General features: G+C 45.2%; 1 protein-coding gene across 1 annotated transcript; it reads right to left on the minus strand.

The window, feature by feature from the left end:
• Positions 1-207: 207 nt before the first annotated feature.
• On the minus strand, positions 208-17364 carry Nnmt (nicotinamide N-methyltransferase). Its single transcript, XM_004666455.2, has 3 exons — positions 17211-17364; positions 16031-16238; positions 208-646 (listed from the first exon to the last, which is right to left on the minus strand). The coding sequence occupies exons 1-3, from the start codon at positions 17362-17364 to the stop codon at positions 214-216; spliced, it is 795 nt and encodes a 264-aa protein (XP_004666512.1). The 3' UTR covers positions 208-213.
• Positions 17365-18316: the final 952 nt, after the last annotated feature.

Consider the following 18316-nt stretch of genomic DNA (forward strand, 5'->3'; position numbering starts at 1 on the left):
CCTCTTTCTCTGTCTGTCACTCTCAAATAAATAAAAATGAACAAAAAAAAAAAAATTAGAAAAAAAGGAGGAGATAGCCCATGAGGTTTTCCTAGATTACGCACTCCAACCCTGCACCCCTGGACCTGGTCACTCAGCACTTCTCAGCACAATGACCACAGTAGTCAGAACCAGGCAAGCCAGAACGATCGCTTTAATTGGGTTCACAGGCTCTCATACTGGTCTGCCCAGCTTACGCCCCACCAGGGCGAAGAGTCCTTCATTGTCAGCCGTGGTGGAAGAATAACTTTGAGAGATCACCTCGAAGTGCTCGATGGTGTAGCCCGCCTCTTCCACCGCCGCCTGGATGGCCTCCCGGCCCAGGGACAGGCTAGAGAACCTCTGCTCACCAATCATGTAGTAGCTGCTCTTGAGCGCGTCCACCACCACCAGGAAGCCCCCCGGCTTGAGCAGGCTGCCCAGGTTCCTGAGAGCAGCGCGGTAGGCGGGGAGGTCTGGGCAGGCGGCGTCCAGGCACAGAGTGCTGAGCAGACAGTCGGCCGGGGGCAGGGAGACCCCTCCCAGGGGCTGGCTCTGAGTCACATCGCATTTCAGCACCTGCTTCACGGTGCGTCTCAGCTTCTCCTCCTTCTCCGGCCCCTCAGTTCTGAAAAACACACAACAAGCAGCTTCGTTTGGTGCCCTGAGACACCTGGACCCCAGATCTTTTTGGTCTGGGCTGAAATTGTCAGCGTGGTCCAAATGTGGGCCTTTGAGTCACTCCTACTGGGAAAGAAGAAATGAAGTGCTGCCTTGGTATCTAAATGTGGCCATATTTGCTCTCAGCTGGGTTAAATCTACAAATGAAACAATAATAACATGGGAATGATAATGGTAACTCCTGGCTGCCTACTTCTGAAGTGATCTTCCTCCCATGAAATTATTTTTCTTCCACTCCTTTATTAATATTGACTTATACATTATTATCACTGTTCTTGTCTCTTCTGCCAAAGTACGAAGTGGTGGCATTTAAAAAAATGTTTTTATTTATTTGAGAGAGAGAAATAAAGAGAAAGTGGCAGACAGAAAAAGTATGGGCATGCCAGGGCCTCTTGCCACTGCAAAAAAACTCCAGACATATGTGCCACTTTGTGCATTCTGGCTTTCCATATACCTTAGGGAATCAAACCCTGAACATAAGGCTTTGCAAACAAGCGCCTTTAACCTCCAAGGAATCTCTCCAGTCCAGTATTCAGACCCTCACATAAGAAGTAACAATGGGCTGTATTGTTGTGTATATATGTGTATGGTGTGTTGGCACATGTGTGCACACATGATGGGTGTGTGGAAGCCAGAAGTTGGTACTGGATGTCTTCCTCAATTGTTCTTCTATCTTATTTGTTGAGGCAGGGTCTCTCACTTGAACTCAGAGCTCATTGCTTCATTGGCCTCCTGAGTGCTGGGGTTACAGGCTGGCTGCCGGGCCCACAAAGCATTCACATAGAGGTTGCCAGGGAGCTGAACTCAGGTCCTCAGGCTTATACAGCGAGCATTTTACTGATGAGAAAGGTTTTAAATGCTGCAGCACTATCTCTGCATGAGCGGCTGACCAGTGAGGGGGTGGTGGAGGCGTGCAGAGCCATATTTAGAAACTGTTGACCACTACGATGCCGCTGGGATGAGGGCCAGGGCCAGGGCCTGTTGTCCTGCTCCAAAGCAGTTCTGGTCATTCTCTGGTCCACAGAGCACGTACACAGCACAGACCCGGTCGGGTACACTGCTCATCATCTGACAGTGACTCCAACAGATGACCATTTGAACTGCAAGGCTTGAAGGAGACAGTAGAGGGTGGTCCAACTTCAGGAGAGAGAGAAATAGAGAAAAGAGAGAGGAGAGACTTACATTGGGACAACTTCTGGCCACAGGGAAAAGTCAATAATTCAAATAAAACTTACAGATTTACCCCAGATAGAATGCTTTGAAATGGTGCAAGTTATTTGTGAGTATCCAAAGTAAATATTCTGTTAACAGTCTTAAACCTGATGCATATAAACAGGTAGTTGCCAACATGCTGCTTTTGCTCTAATTTTCCACTTAAGAAGCTTAATAACAAGCATTGGAAAAGTCAATATTATTGGCCATTAAGAAATACAACCTGGTTGGGTGTGGTGGCACATGCCTTTAATCCCAGCACTCAGGAGGTAGAGATAGGAGGATCACCATGAGTTTGAGGCCACCCTGAGACTACATAGTGATTTCCAGAACAGCCTGAGCTAGAATGAGACCCTACCTCAAAAAAAAAAAAAAAAAAAAAGAAAAGAAAAGAAAAGAATAAATAAATGCAACCTGGGCTGGAGAGGTGGCTTAGCAGTAAAGGCATTTGCCTGTGAAGTTTAAGGACCCATGTTTGACTCTCCAGATCTCTCATAAGCCAAATGCAAAAGGTGAGGCAAGTGCAAGTTTGCACATGCCCACTAGGTGGTGCAAGCATCTGGAGTTTGATTTCAGTGGTTGAGGCCCTGGTGAGCCAATTCTCTGCTTCTCTCTTGCTCTATCTAAAATAAAATAAATAAAAATAAATAATTAAATGCAACCAAAACTGTAAGATACCACTTTATATCCACTAGAATAGCTATTGTAAAAAAGACAGCAAAGGGCTAGAGAGATGGCTTAGTGGTAAGGCACTTGCCTGCAAAGCCTATGGACCCAGGTTTGGTTTCCCAGTATCCATGTAAGCCAGATGCATTAGGTAGTGCATGAGTCTGGAGTTTATTTACAGTGGCTAGAGGTCCTGGCATGCCCAGTCTCTTTCTCTCTCTCCTGCACACACACACTCTCTCTCTCTCCCTCCCCCCTTTCTCTCTTTCTTTATCTGCCTCTTTCTCTGTCTCTCAAATAAATAAATAAAAATATTTTTTAAAAAGACAGCTAATAATAAGTGTTGACAAGGACCCGGTGTACTACTGGTGAGAGTTTGAATAATCAAACTGTTTTAGAAAAGAATCTGGCAGGTCTTCAAGAAGTCAAGGTTTCTACATGGCCCGAAATTCCATCCCCAGTGCCTACTGAAGAGAAGTGACAGTGACATATCTGTGCCACAAGGCAAGGTGGAAACAATCTAAATATAGATCAGTCCATGGATAGGTAACTGACATGTGCACACACATACCAAGAGAAGATTATTTATCAACAAAGACTTCTGATACATTGCTATGATAGGGGAGAACCTTGGAGGCATCACACTAAGTAAAAGCAAGCAAAACTAACAGCCCCATACTATATGATTCCATTTACACAGAACACCCAGAAAAGGCAAAACTTTAGAGACTAAAAGCAGGTCACTGGCTGTCAGGAGCTGAGGGGTTTGGCTGGGATTGGGAGTTAAGGGGTGACAGTGACCATTCAGGGGTACATAGTTTTTTTTGGGAATTATGAAAATATACTGCAATCAGTTATGGTGATATTATGCAACTCTGAGTATAGTAAAAGCCATTGAATCATACACTTCAAATGTATCCATTGACAGTATGATGAGTTCTAGCTCAATAAGATGCTCATTCAGAAAGGAGACAACTGGGCTGGAGAGATGGCCTAGCAGTAAGCACTTGCCTGTGAAGCCTAAGGACCCCGGTTCGAGGCTCGATTCCCCAGGACCCATGTTAGCCAGATGCACAAGGGGGCACATGCATCTGGAGTTCGTTTGCAGTGGCTGGAGGCCCTGGCACGCCCATTCTCTCTCTCTGTCATTTTCAAATAAATAAAAATAAACCAAAAAATTTAAAAAGAAAAAGAAAGGAGACAACTAAGGAAAAAAAAAAAGAAAGGAGACAACTGGAAATGTGGTATATACCTGTAATCCTAGCACTTAGGAGGCTGGAGTGAGGCAGGAGGACTGTGAGTTCAAGGCCATCCTGGGATAGATAACAAGACCCTGATAAAGGAGTGGGAAAGGAAAGGAGAAAGTGGGGAAGGAGGGAGGAGAGACAGGGAAGGAAGGAAAGAGAAAGAGAGGAAAGAGAATGGCATAGCAAGATGTTGTCTGGAAATTCCCATGAATCACTGTACTGGTATCTACACAGGGAATAAAAATTACCCTTCCCAGGTGCGGCGGCGCACGCCTTTAAGCCCAGCACTTGGGAGGCAGAGGTAGGAGAATCACCGTGAGTTCAAGGCCACTCTGACACTATATAGTGAATTCCAGGTCAGCCTGAGCTAGAGTGAGACCCTACCTCAAAGAAACAAAACAAAAAAATTACTCTTGATTGAATCTATTGCTTCCTTGTAAAAGATAAAAATGGCAGTATGACAAATTGTTTGTCATTTGTCTTGGACTTTTTTTGGGGGGGTGGTTTCGAGGTAGGGTCTCACTCTGGCCCAGACTGACCTGGAATTAATTTTGTAGTCTCAGGGTGGCCTCGAACTCATGGTGATCCTCCTACCTCTCCCTACTGAGTGGTGGGATTAAAGGCGTGTGCCACCACTCCTAGCCTTGTCTTGAACTTTTCTGACTTTAGTCTTGAAAATCCTCTATCCTGGGTTTGCAAGCCTGGGAAAAGTGGTACAGTTATCTTACAGATAGGGAAACTAATTCTAAAGCTGTCACTAGCCTTGATAGATCATGGAGAATTTGACAGACATGTTAAGAATATAAAAATGAAGCTGGGCATGCTGGTACATGCCTTTAATCCCAGCACTTTGGAAGTAGGAGGATCACTTTAAGTTTGAGGCCAGCTTGGTGCTACCAAGCGAATTCCAAGTCAGCCTGGGCTAGAGTGAGACCCTACCTCAATAAAAGGAATAACGGGGTGTAGTGGTGGTACACACTTTTAATTCCAGCACTCAGGAGGCAGAATTAGGAGGATTGATGCTAGTCTGAGGTCACCCTGAGATTACATAGTGAATTTCAGGTCAGCTTGGGCTAGAGTAAGTCCCTACCTCAACAACCAAAAAACCAGAAAAAAAGGGGGGTGGTGGTGGTGGATAATAAATGGTTATTGACAACTATGGAAGTTTGTAAGAAATGCAGATTTGAATAGCTAAGTAATTTAGAACAGACACATTTGAATTCTGAATAATTCCAATTTTTCAAATTCAATAATTGTTATGCACGTGTATAACGAACACATAACATGCATAACAGGTGTGTAGGAGAAACTAAGGAAGTACAGCATGGGGTGCCTCTGGATGTGTTTAAAAACACTCCTCCAGGTTGGGAACATTGTGAGAATGTGTACTTAAGTGATGACGTCAGAAGCAGAATGGACCTCTGAGCCTTATTGTGTATTTAGCTATTTTAAAGACATAAATTACCACAGAACTAGTACTTGCCAGTCAGATGATGGTGGAAATTGTTCCCAAACTGTGAGACCCGCTGGGAAGTCTTGAAAGCTCATAGAGACTGTGCCAATTTGAGAGGGGAATTTGTTAGAAACACCCACTGTTGCTGAAACCTGCTTGTCCTTGGACATACAGCAAACATCGGTGAACTCAGTTGCTAAGGCAGCTGCGTAAAGATTATACCTCCAGGCTTCTTGGGGCCTGCAGGTACACCCACAGGGAAATGGACTCGCCTGGAGACCCAGGCAATTACCACTCAGCCTCACGTTTAGCTCAAGGGGTAGGTAATAAACACACACCAGAGATGTGTGATGCGGGTTTACAGAAAGCTAACTGCAATTGGGGCCATTTCATTCCTTCAAAAGATCTACTCTTTCAAATGAACCAACATGCAAAAGAAAGGCAGCTCTTTCTTTTGTACATACACTACCTATAAAAGCCAGAGGGCTATGGGAGGGAGGGAAAGAATGAAAAGGTTAGGAAGACTCCTGGCAAGAACCCATTGTGACCATGTCTTCTTGTACCCAGTAATTATCCTAAGATTCCTCCTGCCCCAAGAGACAGGCAGGTGTTAAGTCAGAACCCCACACAAACTGTTTCTTTTCTTTAAAAATATTTCATCTATTTATGTGTGTGTATGTGTGTTTGAGAAAGAGAGAGAGTGTGTAGATAGACAAAATGGACCCACCAGGGCCTCTAGCCACTGCAAACTAACTCCAGACACATGCACCACCTTGTGCATCTGGCTTACATGGGTACTAGGAAATCAAACCAGAGTCCCTTGCCTTTGTAGGCAAGCACCTTAACAATTAAGCCGTCTCTCCAGCCTGCAAGCTGTTTGCTTATTGCTGTCATTTATCCAGGCTCCCTCCCTAGAGGCTCCTGCAACATCTGAGAACATAAGTGCCTGGAGTAGTGGCACATGCCTGCAATCCCAGCACTTGAGAGCGGAAGGCAGGACAATAAGGAGTTCGAGGCCATTCTTGGCTACTAAGGGAATTTGAGACCAGCCTGAGCTACATAGGCCCTTGTCTCAAAACAGCAAGCAGCAGCTAGATAGGGGCTGGAGAGATGACCTAACAGTTAAGGCACTTGCCTGCAAAGCCTAAAGGCCCAGGTTTGATTCCCTAATACCCACATAAAGCCATATGAACAAGGTGCCACAAGCATCTGGAGTTCATTTGCATTGGCTGGAGGCCCTGGTGTGCCCATTTTCTCTTCCTCTTTCATTCGTTCTCTCTCTCTCCCCCATAAATAAATACATAAATAAATAAACAAATTTTAAAAAGAAGCTATAAACTTAGGCATCAGTATAAGAATTGTAAGCAAAAGAAAGAATTGCTGGTAAATCTTTGAGGCCATCACACCCCAATCAGGCAGAAGGCATTCTCAGAGGAAAGGCTGGAGGGCTAGACACAGGCATTCATTTATTTTACAAATATGTTTTGAATCTCTGTTCTATGACAGGAGATGTGCTGGGTGCTTGGGACTTGACAGTCAATAAAAGAGAGAGAGAGAGAGCCCTTCATGGAGATTATAAACTTGTAGGGAAAGAATTCACCCAGTGATTACCTATCAAACTAGAAATTGAAACTGAGAAATTCAAGGGAGGAGACAAACATGCGCTCAAGAAGGAGCCCTGGGTGCTGGGCTTGGTCAAGGGTATGAGGAAACATCCCATAGCAAGGAGTCCAATAAGCAGAGAGATGGAGGATAGATGTGTGGTCATTAACAAGGCCAAGGAAAGTAAGAGGGGAGGGAGATGTCCACTTAGAGGCAAGGGCAGGCACCGGGGCCATGTGGCATGGGGACGTGTGGAGAAGAGCAGGCCGGTGTGGCTGGGTGGCAGGTGAATGGGCTGCCAGGCAGGGCTTGTGGACTACGTAAGAAATTGTGCTTTCCATCTTAAGTCATAGAGGAGGTAAGAAAGAAAGTGACATAACCAGATGTTGTAGTGAAACAGGAAAATTGCCAAATATGAGGCCAGCCTGGGCTACATAGACACTATCTGAAAAAAAAATGGGGGGGGCGCTGTGTGTGTGTGTGTGTGTGTGATGATCAGATTTACATATTAGGGACAAGGGAAGTGGCTCAGCGGACTTTGGATAAAGTGTTCACTGGGCTAGCTTGAGTACCTGAGTTGAGATTCCTCAGTACTCATATAAAAACACTGGGTATTGTGACACACACTCCTGGGATCCCAGGTCTTGGGAAACAGGCAGGTCTTGGGGGGGGCACTGCATACTTAGTCTAGCCAAGTCAGTGAGCTCAAGTTCAGTGAGAATCCCCGTCTCAAAGAATAAGGTGGAGAGTAACTGTCAAGACACTCAGCGTCAGCCTCCAGCCTCCACACCCATGCACACGCACAGCCTCCATGTCCACAGATACACATAGGCACACACACCACCTACATGTACACATGCAGCAGAAGGAGTTGACATCCGTTGTGATGATTTCTGGGGTTGGAGAGAACGGAGTGGAAGGACAAGAGTGGGGATGCGAGGCCAGACAGGAAACAAGAGGAGAGAGAAGCTTGGGCCACGTCGTTAATAAATATCAGAAGAAAGAAACTGAATAAGGGGAATGGAGGAAGTAAAACAGAAGAAACTAGGGCTGGATTGGACATGGTCCCCAGCCAAGAGACAGGTGACAAGGTTGAGTCCTGGCTTCTGGCCTGCCCGACTCATTGTCTGGTGATATTAATCAAGGATCTGGGAATACCACATATGGAGAAGATCTGCAGCTGGTCAGTGTTCTGTTTTATGCACACTTGAGTTTGAGGTACTCAAAGACATCCAAATAGAAATGTTATATAGGGAAATACTAGTTAAAGGTTCCTCAGGCTTCCCTCTAACCTGCCCATGACAGCACCTGTTTGAGAGAGAGGTACCCTTCCAACGGGCACTGCGAGGGTTAAGTTTGTATCAACTCAGTCTGTTTAGGAATCCACAGACACTCCTCATAAGTGGGTCTCTGAGGATGCTTCCAGGGCGGATTAACTAAAGGAGGAATCCTTCCCCCAGGGTGAGCCCTTTCCCCAACGTGGGTTGCCCCTCTTGGAGGGAGGGTTTTATCTAAGGAAGCTCTGGGAAGGAAAGTCTCCCTGCCTCTCACCTGGCTGCCGGTAGGCACTGAAGACCAGCAGCTCATACTGCAGACCGGCGGCTCTCCAGGAAGCCTCCAGGCCCTCAGTGCTGGATTGGGACTGCTGAGGATCCAGCCTTGTGGACGGAGCAGCTACCGGGTTCCTTGACTCTCAGGCCTGCAAACTGCTATTGTTGGACTGCAGTAAACTAAGCCAATACATTCCCTGTTAATACAATTCATTCTATTGCTTCCGGTCCTCTAGAGACCCCTGACTAATACAGGCCCCAATGAAATCATCACCATGCCATCAATGTGCCTATTCTGAGAAAGAGTGCCATTACCATCTTGTGGGCCATGGAACCCAGAGCTGGTTGCCATGGAGGCAGTCCACTAGTTTAAGGAACAAACTAGGCACCTGTGTGCATATTTCTAGACAATAAAACTAACATCTTTGTGTTGTTGCCGTTGGTTTGAGACAGGGTCTCACCCTGTAGTCTTTTCTGGCCTGTAGTTCAGGTGACCTTGAACTTGTGACAACCTTTCTGCCCGTGCCTCCTGAGTACTGGGACCACAGATAGATGTGCACCACCATGCCCAGTCCTTACCAGCATCTCAAAATAGATACGTGGCTGCGCCTGCGGAGAGCTTTAGGTTCAGGAAGCAGTGGCCTCTGCAGTGCTGTGGCCGAGCTGTCAGGCACGCTGAGGCTCAGTGGGGCTGCTGCTCTCTACAGACTCCCAGAGCTCTGCAGCCTTGCAGCGCTCACCTGGGTGCATGGAAGGCTGGAAGAGCCTGGAGAACACACCTGTAACTCATTTCCACCCATTTGCAGGTCCCGGCCCACCTGCATGGAGCTCCTATCTGCGTCCCAGCACTTCAAGTGTCAGGTGCACAGCCAGCAGGTCCCATGAAAGGGCGGCCTCCACCTCCCTAGCCAGCCATCAGGGCCCAAAGGCCTGCCTTTCGGACATGCTCTCAAGTGACATCTGAGCTGCTAATCTGGGGAACACATGTCTAAGGAATGTGTCCCAAGGCTAATTAATGCTATTTTCTAGGATTTCTGAAGGGAAAAGCTCATCTTCCTCTGTTCTAGGATTTCTGAAGGGAAAGCTCATCTTCCTCTGTTCATGACATAGCTGGGCAGTTACATCTTAGTATCTGACTGTCTGACTTAATAAATGAATAGCATGAGCCGAGACTGGTTCTGATGCCTTACAACTTTCAAATCGCTGTGAAATAAGTGGCTTTTTAAACCATGTGTGTCTCATTCCTGAGGCAGAGGAAGACCAGCCGGCTCACAGTGCAGCCATCAGCACAAGAAATAGCTTCAGATAAAGAAGAAATAATCTTGGGAAAGTGGGTTGTAGGTTGATAGAGGTACTTGAAGATGCGAGAGAGAAATAAGTTGAATGGGATCACTATCATTCTCAAAATAGTTAAAGCCACAGGATCTGGCAGGAGGATAAGGACGGATGTAGGATCCTACTGCCAAAAGTACAGTTCCTTATTCTCAAGGAATGATGGGGAAGTGAGGACATCTTAAGAGCCAATTGTTCCCAGCTGATGATGCTGGCATGAGATAAGTAATGCTTTTAGTATCACGCTAGATTGAAGGGCTCATTTTTGAATGAGATGGAAAAGCCTGTGATGGCTACAGAAATTGGGACCAAAGTTCCCAAAGCCCCCTGACACATGATTTAGAGTTTAGAAAGGTGTGCTGTCTAACAATGATGGAGAACTTTCATTTAATAAACTTCCCCTCGAATTCTACCAAGCCTAGTGAATTCCTTATTTGTTTAATAATTCTTGACACTGTCCAAATCCTCATAGCTAGTTTTTTTCCCCCTAGCAATATCAATTTCATTCTATGGAATTGCATGCCTAATAGAAAAGAGAAGAATAAAACTGCTTTTATTTTGAAGAATATATCTTCATTTTGATGGTTAAGTGTACAAAATTCTAAGGAAAGGGCTTAGAGGTTAAATTAGCATATGAAAATATCCTCTCAATTTCTTACTAAATGCCAGAAAAAAATGAAGTAATATTTAAGCAATATTAAACAATTTTATGATAGTGTTCAAGTGTTAAAGTAACAGAAACAGGTTTCTATGTACATATATGGATTTAGAAAGTATGTTTGTATGTGGTCTTCTTGAAAAAAAATATTTGGAGATCTATTGAGTTGACTCAGCTATGGATCAGAATTAAAACTCAGTAGCTGGAAAACTCATGTAAAATGAGCATGAGATATGTACAAATAATTCTAAGTATGGTTACATACCAAAAGTAAATGTCTCAAGGGATCCTGAAAGAAAATATGAAGATAAAAATTTTTATTTGTTCCTTTTTTTCCAGTGCTGGGGATCAGACCCAGGGTTTTCATACATGTGAGGCAAGCATTCTACCACGGAACTACTTCCACAGCCTTAACAATAATGCTTTAAGCTGGGCATGGTAGTGCACGCCTTTAATCCAGCACTTGGGAGGCAGAGGTAGGTGAATGTCTGAGTTCAAGGCCACCATGAGACTATGTAGTGGAATTCCAGGTCAGCCTGGGCTAGAGTGTGATACCTTCCTCAAACAAACAAACAAATAAAGCTTTAAATCCAATACTGGAACTTATATATATTTACTAACAAACACTGGGAAGAAACATGTCAGGAAGACTCAGGTATTAGAAGTTGTTCCTCAAGTTAGGAGGAAGAAAAAAGTTACAGATTTGTTCCTGACACTGATAACTGAAAAACTGTGTATTTGGCATACCTGTATTATAAAGAATATGGAAAGAAATTTTTCAGATAAATAAAAATTATGTCAGGGCTGAAGAGATGGCTTAGCAGTTAAGGCATGGTATAAAAACACAACAATGGAACTAAACTCATGCATCTGCAGCCAACAGAATTCAACAAAGGTGCTAACACATACTGTAAAGGGGACGTTTTTGTGTGCATGCACACGTATGTGTGTGCGTGTGTGTATGTGCAGGTGCTCATGTGGTATGTGTGCATGCATGTGGAGGTCAGATTTTGATGTTGAGTGTCCTCTTCAATTGCTCTCCACTTTATTTTTTGAGGCAGGGTCTCCTACTGAACCTACAGCTCACTGATTCAACTAGGCTAGCTAGCCAGCAAGCCCTAGGGACCCTCCTATCTCTGCCTCCCTGGTACTGGGATTATGTATATGTGCACCACACCTGCCAGTTTATGAGGGGCTGAGCCTCTGAGTGCAGGTCTTCATGCTTGTTCAGCTGGTACTTTACCAGCCGAGCAACCTCCCCAGCCCCACAACAGCCTTCAAAAACATAAATCAATACATAGTTCTGGGGAAATTGGGTATCTCCATCTCTCACTAGTTACAACAGTCAATGCAACATGGACTGAGACATAAATGTAAAACCTGAAACCACAAGACAACTAGAAGAAAGCATAGGGGATGTTCTTCAGGACACCGGGATAAGATTAAATGAATTGTTCCTGAGAAAACATGAACAGATAGCTCACCCATGACAGACCACATAGCAGTACCATCCAATCCCTGCTTGGTGAAACAAATGCAGTGGGTTTACTTACAGAAGCATAGATGAGCAGTTACTTCTGGAAATGGGGTTAACCTAAAAATAACTTCATCACCAAAAAGTCTCACCCCAGCCTGGGCACTGCACAGAGGAAGTCCCCCTTTCAGTACACCATCCACCTCTCACAGACTCTAGCACCTCTGACTAAGATGGTCACAGTCATTCTGTGCCCAGAGAACAGAGTTCCACAACCAATGGGTAAGGATGTTTTTGGACACGACCCCAAAGCATAGGAAGCAAAGCCAAAACATAGACAAAGGGGAATTATATCCAACAAGGCTTCAGCACAGCCAAGGAAAGAACCAGGAGTGAAGAAACAGCCTCCAGAATGGGAGGCAGTATTCAAACACTATGCATCTGGTAAGGGGTTGACATCCAGGAGAGTATACTCAACAGCAAAAATGCAAATAATCAGCCAGGCATGGTGGCACACGCTTCTAATCCCAGCACTTAGGGGGCAGAGGCAGGAGGATCACTGTGAGTTCAAGGCCACCTTGAGAATACATAGCAAATTCCAGGTCAGTCTTGGCTAGAGTGAGACCTTACCTTGAAAAATCAGAAAAAAAGCAAATAATCAAATGAAAGTAAACCTCAGAAACAAAATATCATTTATTAGGGGCTGGAGAGATGACTTAGCAGTTAAGGCACTTGCCTACAAAGACTAAGGACCCAGGTTCAATTCTCCAGGACCCACGTTAGCCAGATGCACATGGAGGCGCATGCATCTGGAGTTTGTTTGCAGTGACTAACGGCTCTGGCACACCCATTTTCACTCTGTCTCTAATAAATAAAAATAAAATCTTTTAAAAAGTCATTTATTAAAGCTAGCAGGGATATAAAAAATGGTCAATATCACTAATCAGAGAAATGCAAGACAAGCAATGAGATACCACTTCACTCTGGTTAGAATGGCCATGATTGAAATAATAAAACATGGGAGGGGCTGGGGAGGTGGTTCAGTGGGTAAAGTGCTTGCTGCACAAGCAGGAGAACCTGAGTGTGGATCCCCAACACCTGTATAAAAGCACATGCCTGTGATCCCAGGGCTGAGGAGGCAGAGACAGGAGGCTCTCTGGGGTTGCTGGCAAATTAGTCTAGGCAAATTGGCAAGTTCCATGGTGTCAGACCATGTCTCAGAAAAATACAACCACATGGGGAATACCTGCAACTCCTCCGAGGAGGGTTCCCAGCAGAATGGGAGCAGGGATGAGGGAAAAGTGGGTACTAACACATGATGTACCCATTCCAAATATGTTGTTAATAATAATGATAATAAGGGCTGGAGAGATGGCTTAGTGGTTAAGCGCTTGCCTGCGAAGCCTAAGGAACCCGGTTCGAGGCTCAGTTCCCCAGGTCCCACATAGCCAGATGCACAAGGGGGCGCACGCGTCTGGAGTTCGTTTGCAGTGGCTGGAAGCCCTGGCTTGCCCATTCTCTCTCTTTCCCCCTATCTGTCTTTCTCTCTGTCTGTCACTCTCAAATAAATAAAAAATGAACAAAATATTTTAAAAAATAATAATGATAATAAATCCAAAAAAATTAAGGTGGCTGGGTGTGGTGACCCACACTTTTAATACCAGCACTCGGGAGGCAGAGATAGGAGGGTTAACATGAGTTCAAGGCCACCCTGAGACTCCATCGTGAATTCCAGGTCAGCCTGAGCTAAAACCAAAAAAAAAAGGTGGAAGAGCTGAGAAGACGGTTCAGCAGTCAAAAGGGCTTGCTTGATAAACTGCCAGTCCAGGTTCAATTCCCATGCCACCCACATAAGACAGACATAAAAGTGGTACAAGTATCTGGCATTCATCTGCAGTGGAAAGAGGCATTAGTGTGCATACACACACGCATGCACACACATGCATACATACACACAGGCATGTGGGTATTGAGGAACTAGGGAGTCTGAGGAGACATCCAACATCAGCCTCTCTCCCCCATGTATGTGCACACACATGCTCCCACACTCATAGGAATATACATACATGCACACCACACACCCAAAAATCAAATAAATGAATCAATATGGGCTGGGAATGTATCTCAGTGGTGCAACACTCATCTGGCATTTACAAGGCTCTGGGTTTGATTCCCAGCACTTAAAAGAGATTACACATGCTGGCAAAGAAGTGGAAGAAAGAGAATCCTTGTACATTACAGGTGAGAATGTAAATTACTATTTATTTACATAAATTTGCTTGTAGATATTATAGTAGTGTAATATTTTTACTGTTAGCTGACTATGTAAACTGATTTTAAGGATAGCAAATAAATTTGTTTCACCTAGTTGCTGTATGTTGCTTCTATGAGTTAAAAGTCCAGTCAAGGGGCTGGAGGGATGGCATAGCAGTTAAGGCACTTGCCTGCAAAGCCTAATGATCCAGGTTCGAGTCCCCAGTGCCCATATACAGACAGATGTGAAAGGTGAAACATGTATCTGGAGTTCCTTTTCAGTGGCTGGAGACACTGGTGGGCCCACTCTGTCTCTCTTCTCTCTACCTCTCTCTGCTTGCAAATCAATTAATTAATTCTTTTTAAAAAGTCTAGTCAGGGACCCTGGAAAATGGCTCACTGGAGGCACTTGTTTGCTGTTGTGGTTTGTATGTAAATATCCCCTGTTGCCTCACGTGTGTGTGTGTGTGTGTGTGTGTGTGTGTGTGTGTGTGTGTGTGTGTGTTTCAAGGCACAGTCTTACTGCAGCCCAGGCTGACCTGGAACTTACTCTGTATCCCTGTCCTGGCCTCAAATTCACAGTAATCCTCCTACCTCAGTCTCTCCAGTGCTGGGACTGAAAGTGTGCACAACCATGTCCATGTGGCTTACCCCAGGTGTTTCTGATTAAGCTTCAGACTTGGTCTCCAGCAGATGGAGGCCTGTGGGCGGAGGAGTGCCTCAGGGCGGAGCTTGAGTCCAGCCCTGCTGAGTGAGCCCAGAGCTTGGCTGGCTGTTCTCTCTCTGCTTTGCACATATGATGTAGTGACTCCACTTCTTCCAACATGATGAAGTTTCCCCTGAAAACTATAAGCCTGAAACAGATCCTTTCCTCCATAAGCTGCTTCTGGTTACGTGTTTGTTCCGGCAATGTGAGGGAAATTACAAACACTTGCAATGCTTGCTGGCCTGGGTTTATCTCCGCAGCTCCCATGTAAAGTCAGATGCAAAAGTAGTACAAGCATTTGGCATTTGTTTGCAGCGGCAAGAGATCTTACCATGCACACCTCTTAAGCACGTGCGTGTGTATGCACATGCACACACACACATATCATACATTATGTTTTAAAAAAAATTAAGCCTAGGGCTGGAGAGATGGCTTAGCAGTTAAGCACTTCCTGTGCAGACTAAGGACTCTGGTTCGAGGCTCAATTCCCCAGGACCCACGTTAGCCAGGTGCACAAGGGGGTGCATGTGTCTGGAGTTCGTTTGCAGTGGCTAGAGGCCCTGGCGCGCCCATTCCCTCTCTCTCTCTCTTTCTCTCTCTCTCTGTGCCTCTTTCTCTCTTGCTGTTGCTCTCAAATAAATAAATAAAAATAAAACAAAAAAAAAGTTTAAAAAAGATTTAAGCCTAATCAGGGGCTGGAGAGATGGCTTAGTGGCTAAGACACCTGCCTGCAAAAGCCTAAGGACCTAGATTCAATTATCCAGCACCCACATAAGCCAGATGCACAAGGTGACACATGTGTCTAGAGTTCATTTTCGGTGGCTGGAGGCCCTGGCATGCCCATTCTCTCTCTGTGTCTGCCTCTTCCTCTCTTTCTCAAATAAATAAATAATTTTTTTTTTTAAAAAAGACCCTTTCTGCTGTTTCTGCCTCCTCAGCATTAGCCATACTCGGAGACTCGCGTTTGTGTTTAGATAACTGCCTTAAAACACACCAGGGAGGTGAGCCTGGCCCCCAAGCTGTTCATGTGAACTCCTGTTCTCCATTTGGATTCTCTTTGGTCTCCGTCTCTACTTCTTTCCTCTTTCTTCAACTGGATCCTAACAACAATCTTGACTCATAAAACCCATCACTGAGGTACCTTGAGAAGGCCAAGAAGCAGACAACATTTTCTCTACCTGTTGCCTTCAAGATCACACACATAGGTCACCACTGGAGACCAATCAAAAGCCCCTGGCTCCTTCTTCAGCCACTTTTGCAGCTCCTGAAGATTCTGGTCTGTGTAGTCAGTGGCAATGATCTCCTTGAAGGACTCACAGGCAGAGAGAAGCTGGTAGATGGTGGGGCCAGAGCCAATGTCGATCAGCAGGTCTCCCTTCACACCACCTGGTTCCAAGGAGGAGGTGGAGAGTCAGACATCATACCGTGGCTGATGCTACACTTTCTTCACTGAGACTGTGACAGAGAGCCACAAAGACAGACGCCACACCATTCACCACTCTTCCTGAAAAGCCTTCTGTAAGACATCTTTTCATCTGCCTTCCCCACTCCAGCCCAGAGCGCAGGCATTTTTGCTAGACTATTTTAAGGTCTTGGAAAGGGGGAAAAAAAGTACAGCTATTATATAGACCCATGATCCAACAACAACAACAAAATGGCTACACAGACAATATAAAATCTATTAATGAATACCTTAGGAAATAATTAATTTATGGTTAAAAATGAGTTTAGGGGCTGGGGGAATGGCTCAGAGTTATTAGAAGAGCTTTCCTGCAAAGCCTGCTGGCCTGGGTTCAATTCCCCAGCCACATATGTAAATCTGGACAGGCATTCATTTGCAGAGGCAAGAGATCTTGGCATACATATACACACATGCCACATGTGCAAATTTTTAAAAAGTATTTTTAAAAGAGTTTAAATAATGCCTACCCTCAACAAAGCACACAATTCTTAATGCACTGGAAGGATTTTACCCTTCAGTTAAGAATGGAATAAAAATTAGACTGAATTTTTTTTTTTTCTGAGACAGGGTCTTACTTTGTCACCCAGGCTGGCGGTGATCCTCCTGCCTCAGTCTCCTGAATCCTGTGCCACCATACCTGTCTTTCATAGAATCTCTGAAGTAGGCCATGAAATCGAATGGCTTCCTCAGGTCACCTTGCAAGTTACTGTAAGCTCAAGGACGGCACTGAGACCCTCTGGCTTTCATTTGTAAAATAGCTAAGCCAATATTGGTTTTTATCCTCCTTAAATAAGTGGGATGCCAGAAAGCCCCAACAGGGATGGCTAGACACAAACCCAGTATTTCCCAAATGCCTCACATTTCCATAGGAGACGCAGAGACAACAGCACACTTACCCAGGCAGAATATCTTGAAAAGGTTTTGAAGAAGATACCTAAGAACCTCATTTTCCGCAGAGGGTCTGGACCCAAAGTTGTAATACTTTTCTAGGTAATCCCGGGGATTGAAATGTCTTAGATAAGTGTCCTTGGAGGTAAAGCCAGACTCCATTGTGATCTGCTCTGTGCCCCTGACACACTGCTCTCCGTCCTCCTCTCTAGAAGTCAGGGAGTCACCCTGTAGAAGTTGGCTTTATTGGCCATTCCTTAGAGGCTGATGCTTGCTAAATACTGACAGAGAAATAAAGCACACATGTTCTGGCCACTCTAGGAAGTGATGAAATGCCTGGAGAAGGCAGGGTGGGGGAGTGGCAGAGGGAGGCCCCGACTGCCCCCAATGCGCTGCCAAGAGATGAAAGTCAGTTACGGATTGAGGACAGGAGAACTCGCTTAGCTCTCCAGGAACGTTGCTTAACTTAGCTCACTGCTGTGTAATGGTGTCCTCAGGTTGAAATATTCTCCCTAGGGAAAGGAAGAAGTCTCAGAAGGGCCCCCCAAAACTTGTAAGTTTCAGAGAACTGAAGCTTGTAAGTTTCACAAGCTTGTAAGAGAACTGAAACAAGCTTCACAAGGCCCCTTCCCAAGGTTAGTATAAACAGTAACAATTAGGGGAGATAATTCCCCCCATTGGCTGACTTTCCTGCAAAAGTGCTCTCTAGGGATACACCCATGCTGGGGTGGGCTTTCCCGTGACACTGCTGCCAGTGAGTCATGGCACACCTGGAAGTAACCTCCCAGCCAAACTCACAGGTTCACTTTGCTACAACTATGACACCGCCGTGTCATTGGTGCTCTTCCTGAGGTGAATAGGTGTTTGTCCGTGTTGCCTCAGAAAAAGCAACACACAGCTCATAGAACCCGAGTTCAGAGAGATAGGTCATCTCCAGAAAGGACCATCATTCTCTGTCTTGAAGTGATTTCCTAGTGCCCCCAAAAGAAAATCACAAAGAATGGTTTCAAGTAAACAGGTAAAGAAAGGAGACGAAAAGAACTGGGTTCACAGCTAAGAAATGCTGGCTCAAGAAGGTCATCACAGGGGCTGAAGAGATGGCTCAGTGGTTAAG

The sequence above is a fragment of the Jaculus jaculus genome, chromosome 3 (assembly GCF_020740685.1).
Source record: "Jaculus jaculus isolate mJacJac1 chromosome 3, mJacJac1.mat.Y.cur, whole genome shotgun sequence".
Classification (NCBI taxonomy): Eukaryota; Metazoa; Chordata; class Mammalia; order Rodentia; family Dipodidae; genus Jaculus; species Jaculus jaculus.